The following is a 27,804-nucleotide window of genomic DNA, read 5'->3' on the forward strand; positions in this document are numbered from 1 at the left end:
TTTGGTCGTTGGAGTTGTTGGCCGAGGTTTCGTAAACACTCGAGTACATATATATATATATAGGGGAAAGAGAGGTCTTACCTGTGTCGGGGTCGACGGTGAAACTGCTGTTGGCCTGGACCACCGCGTACCTGAGCAGCGCGTTCTTGCCGAGATCGGGATCGGAGGCGCTCACGGATCCGACCAGCGTACCCGAGGGCAAGTTCTCCAGCAGCTCGAATCCGTAAAACTCCTTCTCGAAGCGGGGATCGTTGTCGTTGTCGTCGAGCACCGTGACCAGCACGGAAGTGCTCGCTGTCGCGGCGGGGGAACCGTTGTCGGTCGCGAGCACCGTGAGCGCGTGTCTATCCGAGCTCTCTCGATCGAGCACTTGCGCCAGATAAATCCATCCGGTGTTGGGGCTGATTCGAAACGCCGTCGATCCTTGGAGCCGGTAACTCAGCCGAGCGTTGTTGCCCGTGTCCAGGTCGACCGCGGTCACTTGGAGTATCTGCGATGTATATATAATAGAACGAGATTATATATATGTATAAATATTTTACTCCGACAACAAGGAAAAAAAAAAAAAAGAGTTCCGTTCGGCTGGAAAGATGGACGAAAAAGTGAGCGGGAGAGGGAGAAAGAGGCGGCGAGGAGACACAAGAGACCAGTCTATCCGGTCGTTCCGTATTAATTAAACGCATCGAAACACCGCGAACCCTAAATGCGTTCGAACCGGTCGATGTTTTCCAGCGCGGGAGGATCGTGAATTACGGAGGTCGAGGAGGAGAAGAAGAAGAAGAAGAAGAAGGAGAAGAGGGTATATATAAGTTGGTATCCCGTGCACGAAGCTGGCGCACGGGCAATGATGGATGGCGAAGCAGGGGAGAGAAGGCGACGCGAGGTTGAAGGGAGAAGGACGAAACGGTGTGCCGCCACCGAGAAGGAGGGAGGAGGAGAGAGATCGGCCACCATTAGAAGAAGAACCTGACGTGGGAGCAGGCAGTAATGTGTCTAACTGTACGTTATTAGTTCGCGGCGGGTGAAGGGTTACGCTCACTGTGGCCGGCTTCGCTAGCTGCGGCTCTCTCTCTCTCTCCCTCCCCCTCCCTCCCCTTCTTCTCCTCTCTCTCTCTCTCTCTCAGTCGCGGCTAAGATATTGTCTGGATACCACCGACAGCTCACAGATCTGTTTCGCCGATAGGTACCACCGATATATACGTGTACGCCGGGAGAAAGATGGAACGAGAGATCGAAGGAGGAAGGAGGAGGGAGGGAGGGAGAGGGGCGATTCCTCGGTCGTCCTATCGTACCCTCGTGTATCCGTTGTATTAAAAATGTGACGTCATTTAACGGGCCTATCTCGCGGCAACCATCTCTCGCCCATTCGTCATCGGTATCCTCGTATTCGTGGATTACGTCCACCGGTGGCTACCACCGCGAGGAATCGGTGTTCGTCGCTCGTTCCACGACTAGATATCGCCTCCTCGGATGACGAACGTATTGTTCCCCCGCGCCCAATAGCTAATCGCTCTTTCCCTACCCTCGAAACAATCGAGATTCGAAATTTTCCACGATTATCTATCGTATAGGATCATCGTTAAAATTCTTGAATAGTAGTCCACGAGAAGAGCGAGTCTACTACTAATCGAAGGAGAAACGAAAATGGGAGGAGAAATGGAGGGGGTTGGTTCCGTCCCGGCGGAAGACGAATTCGAGAACGAGTTAAAAGGGAAGGAGAGAGTTGAATCCTCCCAGAGATCCAGAACTTCTCCCCCACCCTTCCTATTCTTTCTCCGCTCGGTGAACATTTCCATGTCCGAGAAAGGGGATCCTACCGCGCGTCCCTCCCCGGCCGACAAATGGCCGCGTGACGGGCGTGTAATGAAGATTTTTCTCACTTGGGAATCGAGCTTGGCGCCTTCGGGAACCTCCACGTGATACTCGTTCCTCTCGAACACTGGGGGGTTGTCATTCACGTCCTGCACCTCGACGCTGAGGCTCAGGTTGGCGGAGAGGCCGCCGCCGTCCAGCGCCCTTATCAGGAGGCCGTGCCGTTGCTGCGTCTCGTAATCCAGCCTCCTCGACAGATAGAGCTCGCCGGAGCGGGCGTCTATCCCGAACAGGTCGTTGCTGTTCTGGCCGAGCGCGTAGCGGATCGGGTGGGAGGGGACCACGTCGGGGTCGGTCGCGTGCGCCACGTAGAGGGGCGCGTGAAGGGGGTGCGACTCCGCCACGGATATTCGCACGCTGCTCGTCGGGAACGTCGGCCCGTTGTCGTTCACGTCCTCCACGTTCAGCTCCACCTGTGCGCCAATATCGACACGAGTGAACGTTCGTTTCGTCCACGATATCCCACCTCGTTCGTTCGACTCTCACCTGACAGTAGCCCGTGGTAACTCCATTCCGTGCCTCCACGCTCAGAATGTACTTGTCCCGCGTTTCCCGGTCCAACGGGACGCGAATTCGAATCATACCCGTGACGGGATCTATACTTAGATCCGGTTCTTCCTTCGCCAAATAAAATCTGGTTGGCCGTTCACCTGCGAACACAGTTATTATCCTCGTTAAACGTGGCTACAAAGTGGCTTTTTCTTCTACTTTTAAATAATCATCGTTCCGAGGAAGCTCGAATCTTTCCATCGTATTAATTTTTTTCCCTCGACCTCGGCGAACCGAGACTGCTGCTTCGTCTCTTTTGAAAAGAACGAAAGAGAGAGAGAGAAGCAAGTTGCTCGTTAATTATAACTCGGACTTGTTCTCGCGTATGCGTTTCGTTCCCTTCCTCCTTTCTCGAAAATCTTGGGTGGATTCGATCGAATTCGCGACTTTCCAAGGTGAATCGAGCAGACGGGGAAATCGTTAGCGCGACAACGAGAGAGAGAGGAGGAAACGTTTCCCGAGTGCCCTTTCCTGTCCGCCCACATTCCACGCGCCAACAGCTACGGGGATGTTCCGCCGGGATCCCACGTGGCATTGTTCTCGCGTTCGACTTCTAGGATCGTCTTCGCCCGTCCTATCCAAAGAACCGTTACAGCCTTTGTCTCGCCAATATCTTTCGTGACATTTCGAGTCGCCATTGCGATACTCGATTTTTTCGTGTACGTAAACGTTTCGAACCCGTCTCCGCGACTCCGATGACGCGCAAGTTTCCAAGTTTTTCTCCTCCCTTTTTTCCTCCCTCCCCCTCTTTTTTCCTCGGCCAGACGCTCGTCGATAATTGCTCGGATCGATCGATCGCACTTGGATCCAAAACGGGACGTCCCTCCCCGACTAGGTTTCGTCCGCGGTCTACCGCGTCGCGATCCTCTCTCCCATGGAACCGATCGAGTTTTTCCTTTCCCCCTATCCCGCGGACGCGAGGGAAAAACCTGGTAGACGGGGATAAGGAATAAGCACCGCCTCCGTCCGTTTACGTGGAAGGTAGCCGAGCTCCTCCATTTCCACGATATCCGGTAAGATCGGGGCCGGGAGTGTATACCTCCCCCCCGCCATCGTATCGAGCCGAGACGAGTGGAACGACATCGGCCTTAAAGATGGTACTCGGTCGCGTACGTGGATCGCATAATTTATGGATCCCTATTTATATAGCCATTCCACATTTCGCTCCCTTTCTAATAATCCCCTGTTATATCCTCCGCGATAAATCGAGCACGTCTCGACGGGAGAAAAAAAAAAAATTTCTCGACGGATTGGCGATTAAGAAAAGGAGAAGAAGAAGTTTCGCGGGGAAACAAAGTCAATTCGCGCTTCTCGCGAGGCCACGGATCGATATCGATCCGGGGAAGAAGCAAAAAGAGAGAGCGAAACTTGTGCTTACCGCCACTCGATAGCCGTGTTATTAAAATTGCTGCGAAACTCGTCCCCGCCACATGTAAATGTGGCTCGCGTACGTGCACGCCGTCAAGATTGCGCGCGCGCGCAAATGTAAGCGAGTTTGTACGAAATTGCGCGTCGTAAAAGTGTAATTGTAAAGTATCGGTGAAAGCGCGTACACGAGTGCGTGGTAGAAAGGTACGGGACGCGCCGCGGCTACTACACGTCTACTACACCCATTCGGCATTCCCGTGTTATTAAACGTCCGCGTGATCTTTTTCCATCCGAGTCGAGTCTCGCCGCGAGAGGAGGATCCATCCACTATCTCCGTATATATAATTACGATACGGGCGAATCGGCCGCGTGTCCGAAAGGAAACCGACCACCACCACCACCGGCTCCGTTTAATAATCGGCGTTCCGAGGGCGATCGTTCGAGCGGATCGTGGAACCGAACATTTTCCGCGAATCCGACGCCGGATCGTGGAACCAACCACCCGCTCCATCCCCTCGCCCCCCTCCTCCGAGATCGGTATCGCGCAACAACGGATCGAAACGGAACGAGTCCCCGAGACGAACGGGTTTTTCACCCGCGGTGCCGAGTCGAAAGGGGCTTCGTCACCCCGCTTACACAGGCGTCCCTCCGGGGTGTCCACGTGGGTGTAACGAAGACAAATCGCCCGCGTATTTGATTAATTCGCAGAGATCGCCGGCCCCCCTCCACGTGGCCCTCTCTCCTCGTTCCCCTTTCCTTCGCGCGTCCGTCTTCGAACTCGGATCGTGGATCGAATCGAGAGCGAGTTTTTGCCCCGGCCCAGCCAACCGACCCGTAACGCACTCTCCCCGTTATTGATTCTCGCCCTTTCTCGCGCTGTATCCAACTTCGAACAATCCTATTTCTTCTCCTCCGTTCTTTCTCGTGGAACGATCCCTTCTTTTCACCTAAGACAATATTTTACCTTCGTACATAAACTTGATATCGAACGATAATACGAGAGAGAAAGAGATGAAGGTAGTTGTTAATAAACGGCGACGTTGTTTCTTGGGAAGAAAGCTTGGACGACGATCGCGTGCGAAACGGTAATACGTGGCAGAGAAGATGAAGATGAGGAAGATGAAGAGAGGGGGCCGACTTCAATTTTCGACCTCCTCTTTTTCCATCTCGGTCGAAAATTCCACGGGCTAATTCTCGAAACTCGCGAAACTTTCGGGAACGCGGCCGAATTATATTTGTAGGCGGGCCGCGTTCTTGCGAGAGAAAAAAAAAACGGCGGAGTAGAAGAAGAAGAAGAAGAAGAAGAAGAAGCTCGGCGGCAAGAAGGTCTCGTTCGTTTAATTAGAAACGGTAATTAGCGGTGGGACGCGTTGGCCTTGGTCGCTCGTTTATAATCGGATCGCGAGCGGTTATACCATTTTCGACGACGGGACGTTATAACGCGGGGATGGAAAAACGTATGGACGCGGGAGGGAAGGAAGCATATCGATCGGTCGAGGCAGCATCGCGTTTAATTGCCCCTCGATTGGTCGGAAAAGAAGGGAGAGAAGAAGCCGGGAGATGGAAAAAGGGGGAAAAAACCGGTGTACCGAGTTTCGCGCAAGGTGGAGTAGAGGATTCCGGGTAAAGAAAACTCGCGATAAATTACAGGGGCCGACGATTCGATCACGCCGTATAAGGAAGCGCGAGCTCTCTCTCTCTCTCTCTCTCTCTATAACCGCTGCTGCTATCCTACGCAGGGGCTGCCTCTGTATACCTCACACAGAGTTTCTCTTATTTTGCTAATTAGCTCGTAACGGGCCCATCCCGCTCGAGGGCCGGTCCGCTTCAGGGATCCTCGTCGCCTCGTCCCGTTTTTTCCTCCCCGAAAAACGGATCCGAATATCCTTCCGTTCCGTATTACACGATATCCCCTCCTCCCCGGTTTCACGCTTTTCGGACGGATTCCACTTCGGCCGGCGGCCAATGAAAGGCCGATCGTTTGCATAAATTGGTGGATTTTTAATTGGACGAGGTTTAGGCGAGGTAATAGGCTCGACGTTCGTTCGATCGACGAGATAGCAAAAACGTATCGAATCCCCGCCGTTCGTTTAATTAGAGAGGGGATCGATCGGATTCGACCGATCTCTCGTTGACGATCCATCATCCATCCCGTTCCACCCACCGCCTCGAAATCGGTACAATCGCTCGGAGAAAACTGTCGTCGTGTCCTGCACCACGTGTCCCGAATTCCGATCGCGGGACAGGCAAGCTCGTAAAACGGATTTACGAAAATCGGCAGAGAGGACGTGCCTCCACGAACATCGAGCCAACACTCCGTCTCCGTCCGACGAAAAACGGCCACGTAATTAAATAATGATGATTAGCCGCGAGCTGTGGTAGCGTCGAGCAACGCGACGAATGCGGTGAAGAAACGATACCGTGGTGAAGGTATGTTGTCGTTGACGGGGGTCTCGTTTCTCTCTCTCTCTCTCACCCGTCCTCCTTCCCCTTTCTCCGATCTTCCCCTCCAGCCTCCTCTCTTTGACGCATCAACGCCCTTCTCTCCTTTACACGCTACATCTGCATGGCCGCTTCTCGAGCAAAGATTCCAAGATTAACTCGAGACGAAAATTTCCTTTCGATCTTCCCTCTCCCAGGAATCGAGGCTCGGAATCGAGCGATTATACGTTCGCTTTCCGGTTAGCACGCGGCAAGTACGAGAGCGGAGCGAGCGTGTTCGCGGCGCACAATAGCGCAAGAAATGCGAGCATCGAGACCGGTAAACAAACGAATAGGGCTTCGTACACGCGTAAAACGTCTCGGTCCGTGGATGCGGCTAAATGGCCGACGAGTGTACACGAGGGAGAGGAGAAGAGGAGAGGGGAGAGGAGAGAGGAGGATAAGAAGAAAAGGTTTAGGAGCGAAGGGCGGCAAGAACGACAAGACAATGGACGGCGACAATAAGGTTGCGTAGCTTGCAACCGAGCGAAAAATAAAATGACATTAGCTACCAGTTGTGTTACCACTGCGCCGTGCTTCGTATCCCCTTACGCGGGTATACATCCTCAGCGTCCGTTCCATCCTCCAAGAAGGAAGGAAACTGTCGGACAAATTAGACGCGAGACAGCTTGTTCTCCAAATCGATCGAAAATCAAACGAGAAAACGAAACAAAAAAAGAAGAAGAAGACAAGAAAAGAAGAAAAGATGGCATTTTTATCCACCGGATTTCTCGTTATTCCCTCGTTGCGAACACGACGGGGGAGGGGACGGAGGAAAAGGCGATCGAGATCGAAGAGAATCGAGAGGATCGGAGAAGGAGCGAGAAAAAGACGTATGGACGTGCACGTGCACCGAGAGATCGCAAACAGAAAGAGAGAGAGAGGGTTTCTCTTCGCTCTCTAGAGATGGTAAACGGCGATAACGAGGCGCGAGATAAGAGAAGGCGCATCATAGGCTGAACGTGGCACGAGAAGGGGATCGCGCCTCGTAGCGCACCTCTATCTGTGCATCTATATGTTCGCACGCCACGCACACCACGAAGGGGCGCAGGGAACCGTTTACACGCGGACCTGTCCGCGCCTCCTCCCTCCCCACCTCGCCCCGCGACATCGCTGCCACTTCTGCAACCTCCACTTTTCCAACCGATTCGAAACCATCTCCCGCCGCATCTCGGTAACCGGCCGCGAAAACGATATGTTTTTCCCGTCCCTCGTAACTTCGCCTGCCTTCCATTCGATTCGATGTCCATCGATGTATATCGCACTCCACGAAAACACATTCCTACGAGGAACTTTCCATTCGATTTCTCGTCCCTTCTTTCTCTCCCTTTCTCTCTCTTTCCTTCTTCGTGATGAATAACTATCCCCGTCTTCGTTTCTCGATCGAATCGGATAGAGGGATTTTCCTTTCGTCGAAATGACGGAGTGAAATTCCAGGAAAATAAGAGCATCGTGGACGAAGAAGAAGAATCCTTTCGCGCTATCTTTCCGCGCGGATCTCGGTGGCTCGGTTTAGGTCGATCGGGATGCAAAGTCGCGGCGCGGCGGAGGAGACGATCGAAATTTGCAAGTCCAGCGGGAGGGGGAGGGAAGGAACAAGATCGAAGCGGAGGAAACGGAGCTAACGTATTATCCGTACACTTCTCGGTTCCTCGAACTCCTCTCTCCTTTCTTCTTTGCTCTATCTATCGTTGTCGGAATTGGCCGTCGAAACAGCCATTATAAAACTTTGGTCGAGATCGTAACGTTCCAAAACGGTCTCCGAATTATGGATCCCTGTATCTTTATAGACACCTTAAAAAAATACCATTGCCCGTTCATTTTTACGTAATGTCGTCGTTAAATTCTTTAAAGAGTAACGACGTGCCGCGCGGATAAGATTAATCCGCCCCCTCTCCTACTCTTTCTCTCTCGAGATCTCGCTTTCCCAAGGTCGATCGAATTTTCGAAACGAAAGAAAAACTCTTCGAGTATCGGTGATTTCATCTCGTTCGATTCGATTCGATTCGTAAATCGATGCATTTCAGAGAAGAAAAAAAAGAAAAGAAAGAGAGAAAGAGTTTTCGACTTTTTCTCTTCCAAGTTCATCGGCATGTGGACTCGAGAACCTTCGAAAACGAGAACGGAAGAGGGAAAGACACGGTATTGGGACTCCTCAAAGCGAACGGAGCGGTGATATTTAAAGCGTATGCAAAGAGTGCACCTCCATAACAGCAATTCTCTTCTTCAGGAAGAAAGGGAAAAGGGAAGAGAGGGAGAGAGAGAGAGAGAGAAAAGTCTGGGACAATGGCGGTTTGCGTTCGGCTGCCCGGTATCCGACTCGCGACGATTTATGCGACCTCGACGACGAAGAAGAAGACAACGACGACGACGACGACGACGATGATGCTCTCTCCTTCTCCATCTTCTCCCTTTTCTTCCTTCGATGCCCATTCTCTCGAACACGAGAATTCCAAGCTACGAAAACCGCGAATCGAAGGATTATTACGTATAAGAAATCCTCGCGTAATTCGATCAAACGAAACTCAACCGCATCGAAGAAACTTTACCGGCTTACGTAACTCGTTTCTTACGAAAATTTCAACCGATATTCTTTCGAGTTTCTCCGATTTTTATTCGTACGATCGCCCAACTGCACAGCGCCCCTCCTCTCCCTATGACGAGAGACATCGAAAAGCCGAGAAAAGTTGGGAGCGGCCGGTCGTTCCGCGGATAAGATAAGCGGCCGATCCCCTCCTCCTCCCCCTCCTCTCTAGTCGACTCGATCACGAGTCGATGATTCTCTCTGCCAGGTACCATAAACTCGGCCGTAAAATGAAGCGCGTCCCTCACTTTGTCGCCAGATTTTATGGAAGGAAGGATCGCGCTACGATTCTCCCTCCACCCTTCTCCTCGGGCCGAATCTCTGCCCAATGAGAAGTCGGGGGGGCCGTTTCGTTGCCTTATTTTTTTTTTTTAACGGCCTTCGCCCGATCACGCGTCCCCCTCGATACCATTGTTTTTCGTATATTTCAGAAACAACCGGCCATCCTTATCGAAACAGGTGCTCGTAAAGAGGCGATAATCACCTCTCGCGCTGCCTTTCGTCGGGCCAATTCGCGATAACGCGATACCGTGTCCCGTAATAAATACGAAATTAATGAATTCGGCGTTAATGTCCGCGCGGTGAATTTTATGCAAATATGGCCACGGTGGAACGAACGATCCTTCCCTCGTGCAATATTTAGAAACATCCTCCCCTTTCCCCCTCTTCTCTCACCCGTAGGTGTGGTACAGGTGGTACGCAAAGGAGAGAGAGACGCCGTTCGCGCAAAACGAATCGCACCTGTGCCGACGACGACCGCCGCCGCCGCTTTTCGCCTCGTCCTTTAGACTTTAATCTGATAATCTGATTGGCTGCCGTGTGTCAAATATTGTGGGCCCGAATGCCAGACCTCGATCTTCCCCCGTGCGAACAGGTTCTCTCGGCCGGACGCGTGGCCGATCGCGCTTCGAAATCGCCTCGAACCGATCGATCGAACCGATAGCGAGCCGCGAGCCTACGAACTTCGAAAAACCGTTTATCGTTCCGTTGCATTTTTTCACTCTCCCTCTCCCTCTCTCTCTCCTTTCCGTGGAACGCGAAAGAAGAGATCGAAGCGAAAGAGGAGAGGTTAAGGAAGGGGGGAGGAGCGCGAGGCACGACGTCGCTCGTTCCTCGACGAAGGAAGGAGTACATACTCGAGGTTCGCGCATTGATATGCAACAGGCTGGATATGCGGGCCATGGCGGGCGAACAATACGACCACCGGTAAGGCACCATCGTGTAAACTATTCACCATCCTCGAGCGTATAACGTAGAGGGCCGTGGCGGTCGATACGCCACGAGACACTTTACACGGTGCATCGGGTATATGGCGCGGCGAGCGCAGGTCGTGACGCGCCGTATCTTGCATCGGATGTACCACCAGTGTGGAAACACGGATACGTACCTCTCCCCCCCCCTCCTCGCCCCCCTCCTCAGCTCCTAACCCTCGGAGAATCGCGTCCGAACCGACCAACCCACTCGTCCACGACCTTACCCTTTCGCCGCATCCTCCTCCCCTCCCTTTCATTCCGCCTCGATTCTCGCCAAATTCTACGCGTCCCAACTCTTTCGAGATATCGCGACATCCCTTCTATGATTTACACGCGTCTCTCTGCCTCCTGTTCCACGCAGGCGGAAGAAAGAGAGAGAGAGTTGGTCGTTGTGCGCGCTTGCACGTATACCGACAACGAACACGTGGGCGTTCGTGGACGTCGCGCCGTCGCCGCCGTTTTCTCGTGACGCGACTATGCTAACGCGGTAACGCCGCGCGTGGAATACGTTTTCGATCCAAGTCTCGCCGGCCAACGAATCCTTTTCGACCTCTCCAACCGATTTCCTCGAGTCTTCGTTTTCTTCTGAGAGAAATGGATGGATGGAAAGAAGAAAGAAAATTTTCTTTTCTTTTTTAAACTTACCAGACGAAGCTCCGTCCTTCACTCCTCCGACCACGCTGTTCTGAGGAACGGTCTCCTTGACGGTGATGGTGTAGCGCGGTTTCTCGCAGCTGGCGATCCTGTGGCCGGGGGAGGACGCTGTGATCCTGATTTCGGCGTCGTGCATGCTCTTCAAGCCTGCCGCGTCCGTGGCCGTCACGTTCAATTGATGGAACGGCGACCTGGAGAGGAACGCCGGCCTAGCCACTTCCATCTCCCCCGTGTTGCGGTCGATCTGGAAGACGCCCGCCTCGTTCCCGCTCGTGATCCGATACGCCACCTGGCCGAACAATCCGGCGTCCAAATCCGTGGCGACCACCCTCAAAATTGCCCCTTGGAACGAGCTGTCGGTCCTCAGCGTCACGTTGTACCTCCTCGGCTCGAAGATCGGACGGTTGTCGTTCACGTCGGTCACCTGCACCCTCACGATGGCCACGGTGCTCAGGCCACCTGCAACAAGAGTGAGAAACGAAGATAAGCACGAGTCGTGGTGCTTCCCCCGGCCGGGAAAAGTGCGAATTCTGCTTGCCTCGCTCTCCTCAAATCCTCTTATCCAGCCGAATAACGCCGAGGAGGGGTATTAGCCGGCGTGGAGGAACGAATCTACGGGGACGGAGAGCCGGTCGACATAAATCACACCACCTTTTTTTCCCCTCCCCGGCCAATCAGCCTTCCTCCCGATATTCCTTCTCTCCGAGTCCCCTTTCTCCGCGAATTATTCGAAGAAGCGCGTGTCCAGAGTTCTCTGACCAATCTCCAATTTATTTCAAACGGAATCGTCGAATTTCTCGAGGATCTCTCCTCTCGTTGCTTTTCGAGCGATTATTGCGAACATCGATTTTCTTTGTTGTCCCGATCAAAAAGAATGGAAAAGAAGCACGGTTGCCGGCTGATAGATAATTCGTTCGCCCGTTAAAGTATCGCCTCCCTACGTAACCAAGTGATATACGATCGGACGGGAAGTAATAACTGCTCCCCTCGATCGCTATTCGTAAATCACCTTATTCGTCGAAACGCCACCTCTCTTCCTCGATCGAGGAGAGAAAGAGAGAGAGAGAAGGCGAACTAGGAGATTAATTAATCGACGGAGATGGGGAGAGGCGCGGACGCGATAACGCGAACTCCTGGTTGCCCGGGCTGATTTAGGCGCACACCCCGACGCAAGTGTTAATATTAAAGACAGTATGTAAAACGGGTAATCCGATGTTTAAACGGTTTACACCCGTAACTCATAGTAATATATGGACTCGACCGCGCGGACCTCGGAGCGCGGCGAGATTTATAGGTACGAGTGTCATTGGAGTCATGCGTCAAGGGCCTGCCCCCACCTCTCGCTCCTCTCGCTCCTCCTCCCTTCCGTCCTTTTCCATCCTTCCTTCCTTCCTTCCCAGCCACGACTCGAGCAACGCCAAATCCATCTCTAATCTCTCTCTCTCTCTCGATTCTCGTCGAGTATCTAGATTTCCAGAAAGCGGATAACGTCTCTTTCGCGATGTCAAATCTCGTGAAGCATCGTTTATTCGAGTTTCTTTCTCTCTTTTCTTTTTCAAATTTATTCGGCATTAAATTCAAAGCGTTGAAGGGGATCGGTTGAAGGAAGAACAAACTCGAACAAAGAAGCATAATACGAGCGGATCTGTAGATTCAAAGCAGAGCTGCACTCATAATTATCGACGCATTCTTATCCGACACCATTAACTCGATAACGCGCCGATATCGTCCATTCCTCTTTGCAACGAGCGTGGTGGATAATAGAATGGAATAGATCTGCCCTCGAATGCGTAAAATAATCGTGCTCGTAAAATCGTTTCGAAGAGGGATAACGGCATCGCTCGAGTCCCAACGATCGTCAGCAGGTGCGTATAAATCACTGGAAAGGTGGCAAAAGGCCTCTCTGCTCCTCGTTGTCCTCCGTTATAGCGCGTAAGCGAGCCGAACGATCGTATCGACAACACAAGCGACAATTACGAGAGTGTTTCTCTCCTGTTTGCAAAACAGCCGCAACAATAGAACCGCTCCTTTCCCTTCCTTTCTTCCCTAATCTCCCCCCAATTAATTCTCGCGTTAATTCTTCGTTGAACGAATCGCGTGGTCGCTACCTCGTTTTGAAGGAACGAGGCGGAAGGGGGCCGCTGTTGAAAATGGGCGCACCACCGCCGCATCCACGACATAAATCATACACCCCATTACAGAGCTGCTAGATCCCGGGATGGCGATAGCTCTCGCTCCTCCAACGGCTCCGTTCTGCTTCTCTCCTCTTCCTGGTTCCGTCCACACGCTTCCCTCCCCCCTCGAGATCGAAAGCATCCTTCTTTATTATCCCTGCCCTCCCTATTTCGGTCACGATTCGTTACGAGACGCTAATCGATCGGGCGTATCGGAGGAGTTAGTTTTCCAGAGTTTGCTCCAAGAATGTTGCCAACTCGAGCAACGTGAAGTAACATCGTATTGCGGATGGTCACGCGAGTTGCGTACATATATATATATATATATATATATATATATATATATATATATATATATATATTGGGTTGGCAACTAAGTAATTGCGGATTTCAGTTGAAGTTGATGACGACCTAATCGAAGCAATAATCGATTCGGATCGTCACAGTACAACTCGTGAGATTGCAGAGAAGCTTCATGTATCGCATACATGCATCGAAAACCACTTAAAACAACTTGGCTACGTTCAAAAACTCGATACATGGGTTCCTCGCGAACTGAAAGAAAAGCATTTAACGCAACGCGTTAACAGCTGCGATTTGCTAAAGAAACGTAATGAAAATGATCCATTTTTAAAACGATTGATAATTGGCGATGAAAAATGGGTTGTTTACAACAATATCAAGCAGAAAAGATGGTGGAGCAGGCCACGTGAACCAGCTCAAACAACATCAAAAGCTGGTATTCGTCGAAAGAAGGTTTTGTTATCAGTTTGGTGGGATTACAAAGGAATTGTCTATTTTGAACTCTTACCACCCAACCGAACGATCAATTCTGTTGTCTATATTGAACAACTAACGAAATTAAACGATGCGGTTGAAGAAAAGCGGCCCGAATTGACAAATCGAAAAGGTGTTGTATTCCATCGTGACGATGCAAGGCCACACCCATCTTTGGTCACTCGGCAAAAATTATTGGAGCTTAGTTGGGATGTTTTGCCACATCCACCATATAATCCTAACCTTGCACCATCTCATTACTTTTTGTTTCGATCTTTACAAAACTCCTCGAATGGTAAAAATTTCAATAACGATGATGATATCAAATCGTACCTGATTCAGTTTTTTGCTAATAAAAACCACAAGTTTTACGAACGTGGGATTATGATGCTGCCTGAAAGATGGCAAAAGGTCATTGATCAAAATGGGCAACACATTACAGAATAAAGTTATTTAGTTCCATGAAAAAATTGTCTTTGATTTTCTAAAAAAAATCCTTAGTTGCCAACCCAATATATATATACGTGTATAATACGTACCTCGGTCGGTAGCGATGACGGGAATCTCTAGATAGGGAGCGGTTTCCCTGTCCAATGGTGTTCTGACGCAAATGTCCCCGGTATCGCTGCGCACCATCAGCTGTTCGCTTTCCATTCTTCCCGCGGCCAGCGTGTAATTCACCATTGCGTTCACGCCGCAATCCGGGTCCGTAGCCCGCACCTGAAACAAAATCCACGTATGCGAATAATTAATGAATAACGAAATCGAGGAAAACGAGAAATTTCCAAGATTCCTATCTTTCATTCTCTCTCTCTCTCACGCGAGAGTACATCTTGTTCGGTAGAAAAAGCGTCGAATGGGTTTTTCTTTCGTCGGAAGTAGTCGTACGGTCGATTAAGTCGGACCGATCGATGGGTAATTGGCTTAGATCGGGCGGGGGTTAACGCGACGAGAAGAGAGAGAGAGAGAGAGGGAGGGAGAGAACTCGTAAATTCAAAGCGAACGCGGAAGGTAATTTGCAGCGTTGGTAGCCGGTGTTGGGTACCGATCGTTTGAAATCGAATGGGGAGGGGAAAAATGGAGACGCGAACGATAATGAACCCTTTAACCGAGCCGGAGCTGCTTTAATGACAGTTTAAAGTTTCTTCTCGCGTTCGGGCACGTATCGCGACGGGCATCTAACCGCCGTCGCGGGTGAAATCGTTCGAGCCGCCCATGTTCGACGAGAACGTGGAATCGCGAGATCCGATTGCGATCGCGACTCGATGATCGATTGCCTCGTTAAGTGGCGGATCGTGTCGTCGCTACCAATCGTTTCCACGCCATCCTATTTTTATAAGAAGATAAAGTTTACCGCGTTTAGAGAGAGAGAGAGAGAGAATCGTAACGGAACGGACAGAACTCGGTAATTAAGCAGAACACTTTGAGAATTGTGCTACCATCTCGTTTCCCGCGACCGAGCATGCCTACCAACCTATGCGCTCGTATACAGAAAGATTCCAGCGCGGGAACGGAGAGAAGGGGAGAGAGAGAGAGACTGGAGTGGAACGAAGAGAGAGAGAAAGAGAGAGGGAAGATAATAAAGCGGGAGTCCGCGAAGAATGATTTACCGGCAACCCGGTGGAATAACTTTCCCGCCAACACTGTTGCCACCTTCAAGAGGCATTGCATGCATCGTTTCTTGCGGCGGAATGGAGAGAACGAGGCAGAAACAAAGAGAGAAAGGCGAGAAAGAAAATCGTCGATTTATTTTAGGGGGAAAAAGGAAGAAGAAAAAGCGAAGGAAAGAAAGATCTTCTTTCCCTTTCGAGAAAATCTTTGTTCTTTCCTCGCCCCTGTATACGGTATTTACGTATGTAAATTCGAGAAACGGAGGAAGAAAAAGTGGAACGACAAGTTTCGCTTTCGTTCCAACGATCATCCTAATGAATTATCGTCGGCCATTATCACGGCTAATATTACCGTCTAATTCTCATCGTAACTCCACTCTCTCTCTCTCTCTTTCTCTGCTCGTCCTTAACGCCATAGTCTTTTAGTTAATCTCTCGTATTAGTTAAAACCGCTTTAGTCGAGTCGACATCGCCTATTCGACGGCCGAGGTGGCGGGGAGTCGAGAGCGTTATCGAGAGCGTTTGTGTTCGTTGAATTATTAAAGCCGGAGCGCGATACGTCTCGAACGCGGGTATCTTATTACAGCCACGATGTTCACAATTTTCCCCGGCTAAATCTAATAAAACCTCTTCGATCAACAGGCGACGATAGTTTCTCCCTATCCCCCTTCGACGGATTAATTCCCCGCGACTCGTTTCGTCGCGTTAGTTTCTCGCTCCACCCCGAAACACATCCGTATAATTTTCCAATTTAGATTTGCATCTCTAAATTGCATTCCCGCGCTTCCTATTTCGCGATACGTATCAGATAATCCGCGAGCGAATTATTCCTTTGTTAACGCGCCCATCCTTGTTTCGACCTCATCTCCCTCCCCCCTCTACCTCCTACCTAGCTCGCTCGAAACCGGCCGAGTTTCGCTCACGCTTTTCGCCAATTGCACGCGACACGCGAGACCCGTCGCCGACCCGCCGGGCGAAGAAAAGAGCTCTGTATTAAATCGCGAGCAGTTCTACCCGTTATTTTCGTGCCCGGCCAACGTACACACACACACACACACCGGCCGATCCATTGTTCCGCTGGTTTTGTTGCGGCCCGACCTTGCCGGGAATATCGATTTCAATCGGCCTCTTGTAGTATACGGAATACAATCCCGCCGTAGGTTTCCTTCGAAAAGCCTTCCACTCCGGCGTGGCTAGCACCGTGAACCATAGCTCACAGCGCGGTGAATACCGGCGCGCACGGACCTTGCACCCTTTCGTTACGAATCGAGTTCTCCGGTTCGCTTTTTTCTTTTCTTTCCTTTTCTTTTTTTTTTCTTCGCAAGAAAAAGTCTCGTCGCTCCGGACAAAGAGAAATCCATTCCTTCCATAAACGGGAAGAAGAGGAGGAGGAGGAGAGGGGGAATTTTCGATCGCGTTTCCTTTCCGATTTGGAGGGGGAAAGAAGGAAAAACGGATGCGACGGCACGAGCTCGGTTCAGATCCCACGTTCTCTCCTCCGCGACCGACGAGGAACGAGCGCTATATACGCGGTGTACGTACGTACGGGAGGAGGATACAGCGACAAAGGTGGAGAGAGAATCGTCCGTACGTGCGGTGGCTGTCTACACCGGTTATAAAATACGGTGCCTCGAAAGGCTCTCAGCATGGTCGCGCCTCTCTCTGCCTTCCGAGTACGCTTCTCCTCCTCCTCTTTTCGTTCCCCCTCCACTGTGTCATCTTCGTTTTCGCCTCGAACGAAACACCGTCTATTCCGAGCGAGTTGTACAAATTGTTCCCTAAAGTTATCGCCGTGAATCGCAGATGAATCTCTTTGTTTCTCTCTCTCTACGTCGATCCGTCCGTTTCTTCCTTTTCCTCTTCGACGAGAGATTCGTAAAGAAATTATCATTAACTTTCATAGATCTCGAGCGTTTAACAGGAACCAATTACGAGGTTGCAATCGATCTGCCGCGTAATTGCTACAGACCGGTTTGCAATCATGCGCTACAGTTAAATCGGGTACGTGGTACGCGAGATAGGTATCTAATAACGTCCGTTTCGTTTCGTTTCGTTTCGTTTCGTTTCAAGTTGGATCGTTTTATAGTTGGATCGTGGTTCTAGTTTCGTCTCGTCTCGATCGATTAAAGGAAGGAAGGAAGGATCGGATTAATCGGCCACCGACCGATTCGACGAGTTAATATACCCTTTAGGGGGAAAGAAAGATTCCCTTAATATCGTATGAAATTCCTGTACGTTGAGTTTTAGCTTTAAAAGGCCTCTCTCGCATTCTCCGAGGTCAACGATGCCGCCGCACACCACACGGCCATTCGCCTTTCGCTTATATGTGTAACGTTGCTCGAGACAGAGAGAGAGAGAGATACGTGACGATATTTCATACGATTATCCTTGGCATCGTTGAGTTACTAAATCATTCCGGAAGGCGGTAGTATCTTCCTTTTGAACGCTCGTATAATCCTTCACCGCGATACATAAAACCGAAGGGAACTGGAGCGACGATCGTCGTCCAGAGCGCATTTTTAGAAAGGAAAGGCTAAACAAGTTTGCCGCCCGACTCCCTTTCCCCCTCTAAACGATTTATTTCGTTTCATTAACGGAGCGAGCCGCTAATATTTCCTCGTCTAATTAAAGCCGGATGATCGGGAGAGCAGAGGGGGGGATCCCTCGACCGCGTTTAACGCGTTATTAAACGCGATGCGCGTTCGTGAGATTCCAATCTCCTCTCCTTCCTCTTGGAGATTCGCCGTCTGCGAACCGAGTATCGGAATAATAATCGGGAAAAAGGGGGAGACGGAGACAAAGAGGAGGCGCAAAGTTCCGCGCGTTCACCATTTGCCTTTGCGAGAGGAGAGAGAAAGGGAGAGAGAGAGAGAGGAGTATCGGAGGGTTTTTCTCGGTCGCTCGGGGTCCTAACCCCCCGCCGTCCCGGTGCTTTCCGTTGGCCGTGGTGCGTGCGACCACGCGGGCCGCCACTTTTTGTCAGCTCGTGCTCGACAGATAGAGCTGTTCGTCGAGTAAGCTGGGAAGCCATCCTCGGTATTCCCGGCTCGCCGACTCTCTGATGGACTGACAGTCGTCCACCACCGTCGCCGAGTATTCCCCGCGATCCTTTCGCTCTTCCTCTTTCCTATCGCCGACACTGACAACTCCTCCTCCCTCCTCCTCCTTCTTTTCTTCTTCTTCTTCCTCGCGTTGGGCCGCGTGGCGCCGATAAACCGCCGAGGAGATTCGCATCGCGAAAAATCCGAGAAGCCGCCGGGTTCCAGGAAACCCGTGTTCACCGTTATGCACGCACCCCGTTTTTATCCGCGGCGTAGACGCATTTAAAATTCTTGTCATTTGCACATAAGAGCGCCTAATTGCGCGGCCACGCGATCGGAAGGCCCCCGTGCACGCGAGCCGCTTCTTATCCGTGAATACGCGCGAGAGAGAGAGAGAGAGGACGAAGCGGAAGTTCGGTGGGTGGACGACGGTTACGAACCATGATCCTTTGTCACGCGAATTGACACGCAGAAACGATGCCCGAGTAGCCGTCACGTGAGTCACCGCGGGTGTGCGAGCGCACAATTAGCTGGATCCCCCTATTCCGTTTGCATAAATAAATATAAGCTCGTCCGCCGCTCCTTCCCCCTCCACGATCCTCGCCTTCCTCCTTTCTCTCTCTTCCTTCACGCGCTTCCTTCCTTCAACTTTCTCGAACGTATCCGCGCACGTAGGCCGCGAATAAATACGGGAAAGAAAAGTAGTCGAAAGAATAAACTCTATCTTCTCGTAGAGGCTTCGAAACTTTCTTCTCCACATTTTTTTTCCACCTTTGGAATTCGCCGATACACTCGAATATCCGTCCAGCGGTAATTACATCGCGATGCGCAGCATCGATCGAAGAAATAGCGATGGATAATAGCAACGATCGAACCATTTCTCGGTACAACAGAAGAGAGAAATACGCGGAATGGAAGGAAGCACGAAACGAGAATAAGAAAATAATCGAGAGACGGGATACACGACGTACGGTACTAAACGCGGGGCGTCGTAAACGGTGGGCCGCGGCGAGGTCGATACGCCGCTTTACATACGCGCGATCATCCCGAGTGTGGCTCGGCAAAAGTGAGAGGAGGGGGGAAGGCGGACAATGCTACCAACCCGACCAACTCTATAGAGCTGTCACTCACCGTTGTCCCGCGGAGTAGTCGGTCGCGAGAGACGATTCGTCTTTCTCTTTCCCTCTCTCTCTTCGTTGCCACGCGTAGAAACGGGTTCATCCCCCGACGTTTCGACTCCTCTACGGGGAGTCGAGTCGGGCGAAGGTGAAGGTGCGTGTATCGCGACGGATATCGGTCGTGGCGATAGGAAAGGAGAGGAAAGGAATGGAGAGAGAGAGAGAGAGAGAGAGAGAGAGAGGAGGACGCGACGCGTTCCGAGAGGAGGAAGGTGTACGAGGACCTTCTCTCTTAACCTTTGCTCTCGGGATGCGTGTTTTTGCGGTGGAACGGGGAGGCGAGATGCTGGGAGAGAGCGTGGAACGAGGGCCCCCGGCGCGGCGGGTCGGTGGCCGGTAATTGCGATGAGATATGGTGGCCACTTCTCATTAAAATAGTTTAATATATATTTGTCCAGCTATCCGCGCAACGTATGTCCCCCCATTTGTTATCGCCTCCCTTAGACGCGGGGAGGGTCATCTTTATTTTTCGTAAATTCGGCATTCGTTAATAGCCACCGTTTGTCTCCTTGTCACCGCACTCCGCGATCCTTCCGTCGAATAATTCACGCGCGTAGGCAAAAGAAACCATCTCCTTTCTTCCTTCCTTCCTTCCTTCCTTCCTTCCTTCCTCTTCTTTTTTTTTTTTTACGCTTTCGTTTTACGCTTGAATTTATAGTCATCGAATTTTAACGACCATCAACGCTCGTTAAGATCCCACCTCCTCCCCCTCCTCCACGATCGCCAAGGAACAGAGACTATTACCCTCGAGACTATTACGCGTGCCACTTCACTCGCTACTCCTAGCCTCCTCTCGTTTCTCCCTTTTATCGTTGTTCTCCCGCTCTCATAACCGCGTACAAAGGATACCAGGGTGCAGAAGAGCTCGTTAGTAATCTGCCTTTACAATCGGCCGGTATATACGTGCCGTGGGCGGCGATGCCGGCAACAGTTAAATCCCTTGCTTTAAACGCATACCTCTACGCCCCGCGACACTCTCCTTTTTTTTTCCTTCCATTTCTACTTGCGGTTATTAACGCAAAGTCGAAACGCCGAGCGATAATTGGAATATTTCCCGAGAAACTTTTGCACCCCATCCTCCTCCTTCTTGTATTTCCACTCGTATTTCTCTCGAGTCGAGCACCGCCAATTAACTCGATACGCGTTCTATTTCGAAGGAATAAATCGATGACAATTTCTTCCCGAATATATCACTTTACGCCAGAAATTCGAACATTTTTTGGAGGGAGGGGGCGACGAAAAGCCGGATAATACGGAGGACGGAGACAAAGAGGAGCGCGAATATCTGGGAGGAAGGACCAGTTTATTATTATTCGGCAACCGCCTACGCGTATCTCGTTTCGCCCTCCGTTTCCTCCTCCTCCTCCTCTCGAATTCCTCCTCCACGTTGCTGCTCTCCCTCCTCGACGGGCCTTCCTCGAGAGCAGCTCGTGGAAAAGCAACTGTCGGCCGAGAGAGCGTGCCGGGCATCGGCGGGTTAAGAGAAAGGTCGTCGATTAAGATAGCTGTCCGGTGTTCGTGGCCGTGCCTTCTATAGTCTCCTCTTCCTTCCTTCCTTCCTTCCTTCTCTGCCGTCGTCGGGATTGACCCGATAAAATACGGCCCGGCTCAGCGACAACATCCCGTGTTACTTTATTTCGCGTCTCCCCTCCTCCTCCCCCTGTATTGTGCACGCCGATCAGGGCAACGATAACGATACCGTTTCGCAAATTTGCCAACGATAAATACCCCTTTCCTCCCCCCCTCGTCGGAACGTATTAATCGATTCGGAACGGATCGATGCCAACGATCGGATTTCCAAGCGTTCCGGGAGTAATTGCGCGACGGCCGGATCCCCGAGATCGTGGAAGGCCGCGTGCGCGCGATTCGAGTCTTGGCAAAGCGGTTGGCAAAAAAGAAAGAACGGGCGGATAAACGAGATCGCAATAATCGATACACCTATCCTCGCATTAAAGGATCCCCTTGCGCCTTGTAAGTCCGTCCGCGATATTATTGATCCTGCGCACGCAATCGCCCGTATCCCATTGCGATTTAATCGATCGTACCGATTAATAATCGCGTCTCTGAATAACGCGCCTCCCCTCCCTCCCTTTCTCGCGTTTCGCGGTGAAAAATCTGCTCGATCGGAGGCGAGATTTTCTTCCTCCCCACCCGTTTCCCTCCCTCGGCATCGAACGGAACCGCGCGAATTTATTACGGCCGACCTAGTCGTAACCGCCCGTACGCCACGTAACTGCCCCCTTTTGCGTAATAGGCGCTCGTTTATAATCGAGGGATACGCTTCGCGTCGAGAGGAAGGGGAGGGGGAAAGAAGAAGAAGAAGAAGAAGAGAAAAAGGTAGCGCGGGTCTCGCGACTTCGCACGGTTCGTCTTCGTGGAATTGCGAGAACTTTGAAGATTAATGGGACCGAGGGGAGTCCGAGCTCGCGTTTTTTGTTCCCCGAACGGGCTCGATCGGTGCTGTCTAGCGCCCCCTGACAGCGGCCGCTGCGGAACAACCCGTTTCAACCTGTGCGCGATTCCTTGCATTTTAATAAAGCGGGGGGAAAAAAAGAGGAGAGGAGAGGAGAGGAGAAAGAACCCACTCTCGGAATATATCGTGTGTATCGTGCGTAATTCGCCAATTCGAGCGATGAAAGGGAGGAGGAAGAGAGAGGATCGATAAAACGACGAGGAAACGATGTCTCTTACGCTAGGTTTACGGCCGAGAGGCAAGACTGCTTCGGTGGTGGTTATTTGGGGACGATATATAATATAGTTATCGGAGGAAACAAAAGGAAGGGGAGAGAGAAAGAGAGAGAGCGTGGTTAGTTACACGCGTATACGTGGAAGCACGGTTGGCTCGAAACGAGCGAGAATATCCGAGATTAATGGGAGCACGGGAAACCTGATTCGCATTTTTGTTGCCCGGCGGCCTCTCGACCGGGCCCGAGCCTCGCTCCTTCCGCGAGCGCGGTACGTGCACACACACGGTGCTCCTTTTCCTCCTTTCCCTCTTCTATCCGCCTTAACCGTAATAAACCGCGAGAAACGCGTTTCGAAGAACCTCTTTGGCGAGAAAAATCGGTAACGATCGATCCACGTTACCCGCTACCCGCCGCCGTTAAATTTATTCCAAGGCAGCTCTATTTTTTCCGTCTGGATCTTGGAACAGGTAACCGCGATCGCCCCCCCCCCTTTCAAACGCATACGCGGAATTCTTCGTTGCCGTTGCCGAGAAACGAATTAATGGAAGGTGCCATCGTCGCTCGTCCCCGAGATAATTGATCGATCTCGCGCATGATCGTAAACAAACGTTTCCCCGGCTGAAGACGTCGTCGCGTAATCTAAACGATCGATCCCCCCTCTCTCCCCCTTTCTCTATCGTCCCATGCCAACAGAACGATACCTTCGATAACGGAGGTAGAGAACTCGTCGTCCGCCCACGCGATCGAATCGAGGATCGATTCGATCGCCATTATCGCGCCTCGATATGACGAACAAGCCTCGAAAACTCGAGGAAACTTGACAACCAGATTTATCCGCGAGATAATTGCGGCTTTCGTCGATTTTCCCTCGCGAAATCCGCTCGATAGAAGAAAGAAAGAAGGAGCACGATAGGATACGGAGATAGATGGGGGAATCGGAGAGATGGCACGCGCGCGGAAAGGTAAGAGGATGGGACGGGAAGACTGGCTTATCTTAACAGATTAGCCAGCCATTCGACGTAATTTGCCGACTGCTATTACCAAAGCGAACGAACGGGGCATCAGTCGTCCCGATAATATCCTCTTAATTCGAGCCCATAGGCGTTAATGGCGTTAATCTTGTCGAATTAACGGTCCGCGGCCAGATAACTCCGCGGCGCATTCTCGTCCCTCGACGAAAGTCGCGCAACGTGCGCAAGTCGCGACTGATCGGGGAAAAAAGGGAGGAGAGGGAGGGAAGTTTCGGAGTGAATGAACGCCGCGTCAACGTCGCGTTCGAAGAGAATGGAGGACGCGAGTCGAGTAGTACGACCCTGCGATACCCTACCTACGGTGCACGGTACGAATGACCGCCTCTTTGGATGCATTACGATGTATGTATTAGCATAATTATTGGTTGTTCGCTATCAGTGCCGGCGGGCTGGCGTTCACCAATTTATGATTTCATCGCCGGTCGTGCCGTGTGCCACGACGGCGCCGCTAAACCAGTGCATCGAGAGAAGTGCGGGAACAGAGAGAGAGAGAGAGAGAAAGAGAGACCAAGTTTCGAGCACGAGCCCATTGTTGCCCGTCTTTTTCTCCGTCTTCTCGATCTCGTAGAGGAGAAGAAAAGAAAAGAAAAAGAACTATTTCCGTTCCGATTCTTCTTCTTCTTCTTCTTCTCCTCTTCCAAATGGATATCGCGAAAAAAAGTGCTTTCCTCTCCTATTCCTTTTTTTCTTTTCCTTTTATTCGTCCCTCGACCGATATAGAATATTCGACGGAGATTTGAAAATCGTTCGATCCTCGAGGATATCTTTCGAGTTCTTGCCTCCCCTCTCCCTTTTCCTTCTCGCTCCTCTGCCTACTCTCTCATTCTCGCGGAGCAATCCGGTCCTTAAGTGGCAGGTGCTTAAGATTCTCTGCGATCGCGCGAGGAGAACCAGTCGTGCTGCATTTGGATCGCATTCGGATCCTCCTCTCTCTCTCTCTCTCTCTCTTTCACTCTCTCTCTCTCGGACCTCGCCTCTCTCGATCGGTTTTCGAACGAGGCGCGTTCTATCCATCGGTCGAAAAAACCTTTACTTGCGTATATATACGATTCCCGCGCGACGATATCGGCGAATTACGAGATAACGATCGAGGAAAGGGAAAGAGAAAAAAGGAAAATTCGATCGTCGAACAACGTCGTTCGCGTCTAATCGGCCGAGCCGCGCCGAAAAAACGTTATCGCGGCGAGGATCTTTCTCTCCACCACCGAAAGCCACGCTCGTTGGGTGGAAAGAAAAACAATTTGTCATTCCGCGGTAACCCGCGGGGGGTCCGTTGCTCGTCCGTTCACGGGCCCGTGTGTCTCTCCCTCCTGGCCCGGCCCCCGAGACTTTTGTTCGCGACATCTCACCTCTCCTTTCATCATCCCCTCCTCCTTGCATACCAGCCTTTCCAACGTTCCCCGCGTGACGCGCGTGCAAATCGAACGAATACGTATAAATCGTGCATACGTTCGAGGAAGAAGAAAGAAGAAGCAAGTATCGATATCATCTATCGCGTAGAAAATATAGAAAAAGCAACGAAGCGGGACGAGAGACAAAAGGAGGGAGCAGCGCGTGCTCCTTCCTTCCCTCTCTCTCTCCACAATCCCTTGCCTCTCCCCTTCTTCTCCCTGCCCGTGAAGATGTGTGTGAAATATAGGTTGATATCGCGATAAATAATGAGGTGCCCTTCGTGGTGATGCCCGGGGCTGCCGCTACCGTGCTTCCACGACGCGCTCCCTCCTCTGCCTACCGAGAGCGAAACGTGTACTCGGACGTAGTCGGGTTACGCGCCGGCCCACGTAGACCCGCACCACCACCTACGTAACGAGATAGGTGTCTAGGTCGATCTGCCATCTTCCGCTTTTCCTTTGCGGGAAATTCATTCCCTCGCCCGAGACGATTGGAAGGATGGAAGGATCGAGAAGCGATCGAGAGTTCGAATCGCGTGCGAGAGTTGGCTCCTCGACCATTTTCTTCGATCGAGCAATTTTAAGAGAAACGCGTACGGGGATACGCGGCTTATTTATACCCTTTGGAGCAGTATGGTTAAGTCAATTTGCTCTTCCGGTTTCTCGCTCTCCGGCTCGAAGCTCGCGTGTATCGATGCCACGAGTGTTCTCTCTCTCTCTCCCTCTTTCTCTCGGATTCCCTTTCCGTCCCACTCCCGCTGCCGGATTTCGCCCGAGTGATTCGAATCGCCGCCGCGTTCCAACGATCGACGCTTCGACGGCCCGAGCACGAGCTCCTCGCCTCTTCCTTCTCGAACACCTGGCCGTTATTAAGCGGTTTCGTCGGCGCGCAAAGGAGAAAAACGAAATCGAGACCGTTTCGAAACTCCTCTCTTGACGACGATAAGAAGCGGATTTCGAGAGCAGAGATTTCAAGCTCGATCGGATAACGCGTCGATCGCGTTACTATTTACGAGAAGGACTGGTTCTTCGTGATCATGTTCGAATATCGAAATGCGGAAACTTCTTGTCGGACCCCTGTTAACTGATCATCCGCGTAATCTTAATAACGTTTAATTACGCGTGCTGGCAAAATGAATGGAACCGACAATCCGCATCGCGAATTCATTAAATTCATTCCGTCTACTATATATATGGAAATATATATATATTGAAACATAACGATGATTAGAACGAAACAAAGTAGTAAAAGAAGAAGAAAGATACGAGTGGATTGGAGACCGAGTTAGAAGGGAGGGGGACGATATCGTCATCGATACTTTTGCTTCTTCCGTTCCCCTTGGACTATCCTCTCCGCGCGGTTACGTCGGCCGCGGCAGGGACGAGCGTCGGAAATTGAATTTAATCCTTCGAAGCGGTTAAGCCAGCTGATTCGTTTCGCGCGGCGGGTCATGATTCTCCGACGCTCGTATAGTATACGCATAATCGAGTCCGCATCGCGGGTTCGGACCACGCACTCTCGGCCACGCACTCTCCGTACTCTCTCGAGTCTCGAGTCACGAGTCGAGGCGAGTCGAGTCGAGTCGAGTCGAGGCGAGGCGAGGCGAGGCGAGTCGAGTCGAACTCGGGAGAAGAGGGTCGAGTGGTGAGTTACACCGTCGAATCGCGCTTTGTTACACGCGTGTACCAGGCCGGTTCACGCAGACCGTACCTAATTACCGGCAGGCGGTCGGGTGTAGACTGCACCGCACCGCGCCACGCTGTATCGTAATGGACCGGGACGATCTATTTGTCGGTGGGAGCACCGTGTCCGGAGATCGTGATCTATGTCCAACCTCTCCGATACACCTATATATATCCCACGTCCAGGGACCGATATTCGTCCTCCTACAAAAGGAGGAGCGGAAAGTAAATTCTACTCCTTCTTTCCTTTCAGATGTTGTCACGGCTACGCGTCTCTTTTTTCTTTTCTTTTCTCGCGCGAATCGAACCTCCCTCCGCCATTTTCGCGAGAAACGAAAGTTGGGATCGGAATCGCACGCGCTTGCACCGGCTAATGGACCGTAACGATCTACTTGTCGAAGCCTTGTTGTAACGCGGGTATTCGATTTGCTCGCTTCCAGCCACGGATAGATTCGGAATAGATCTAAACACTGTTTTTTAATTTTTAACTCGCGAACTTGTTGTCGGCGCCAAATTAACGATAACGTTTATCCAGATATCTCGGTGGTTGAGATTCGGTCGGTTGTTGCAACGAAACCGGTCCGTCGCGATTGACGCGCGAAAAGGGAAAAGACGATCGATACTTTCCAATTTCCCCTACTCGTCGGCCCAAAACGAGCGCGAAACCGGTCGTTTTTTTCCCCCTCCCTCTTACGAACGTACGACGAGAACGATCGACGCGTTAAGTGAGCGATTAACTCTGGATTCGATTCTTGGCTACGCCCAACCGCGTTTCGTTTCGTTATCTCTCATTCTGTTTTTTCTTACGCTTACGATTCTTTCCGTGCACGCGGAAACGAAACTTCGATCCCGTACACCGATAACGCGATAGATCGAATGGAGCAAGTTCCGGGGATAAGAAACAATTTGTACGAGCGGTAATTACGCGGAATAATGGTGGAATAACGATCGGTTCTGCGAGAATATATATATATATATATATACATCTATGCGGATAAATATCGGATAACGGATTCACGCGGGGAATATCGCGAAAGGTGGAATTTACATTTGATTTGCAAGGTAATCGACGAGGTGTAGTTACGTTATGGAAAGGAGGAGGAGGAGGAGGACGGCAATTATCGAGAAACGGAAGGAGGAGGGGGGGCACGAGCGGTGTACAGGTTGAATAAGTCACGAGTCGAACTACTTACACGGTAACGTTGAATTCCTCGGCTGTTGCACGCTGTCGCGGACACGCTAATGCATCCGATCGGAATTTATGGTTTCGCTCGGCGCGGTTATCGGCTCTCGGTTTCTCTCGCCACGAGCGATTAGATTCGTACATTTTCCACGATCCCAATTAACACGCGGCCGGGAACCGTACTACACCCGATCGCCTCCTCGCTTTTCTCTCTTTTTTTTCGCCCGTCCACTCCCCTCTCCTTCTTTTACGCGCCCTGTCGTTTACCACCTCTTATCTTTCGCGAGT

At 51.3% G+C, this 27,804-nt stretch overlaps 1 protein-coding gene across 5 annotated transcripts in view; it reads right to left on the reverse strand.

Annotated features, from left to right (window-relative positions):
- LOC408767 (protein dachsous) overlaps nt 1-27,804 on the reverse strand; it is a 175,239-nt gene that overhangs the window by 17,851 nt on the left and 129,584 nt on the right. For all 5 annotated transcript variants that reach the window (XM_026440137.1, XM_026440140.1, XM_026440139.1 and 2 more), the window contains exons 2-6: nt 14,252-14,432; nt 10,753-11,220; nt 2,359-2,522; nt 1,881-2,285; nt 82-490 (exon numbers count right to left, since the gene is read on the reverse strand). In XM_026440137.1, coding sequence (XP_026295922.1) covers nt 82-490; nt 1,881-2,285; nt 2,359-2,522; nt 10,753-11,220; nt 14,252-14,432 — 1,627 coding nt within the window. The remainder of the gene's footprint in view (nt 1-81; nt 491-1,880; nt 2,286-2,358; nt 2,523-10,752; nt 11,221-14,251; nt 14,433-27,804) is intronic.

This window comes from Apis mellifera, linkage group LG4, assembly GCF_003254395.2.
Source record: "Apis mellifera strain DH4 linkage group LG4, Amel_HAv3.1, whole genome shotgun sequence".
Lineage (NCBI taxonomy): Eukaryota > Metazoa > Arthropoda > Insecta > Hymenoptera > Apidae > Apis > Apis mellifera.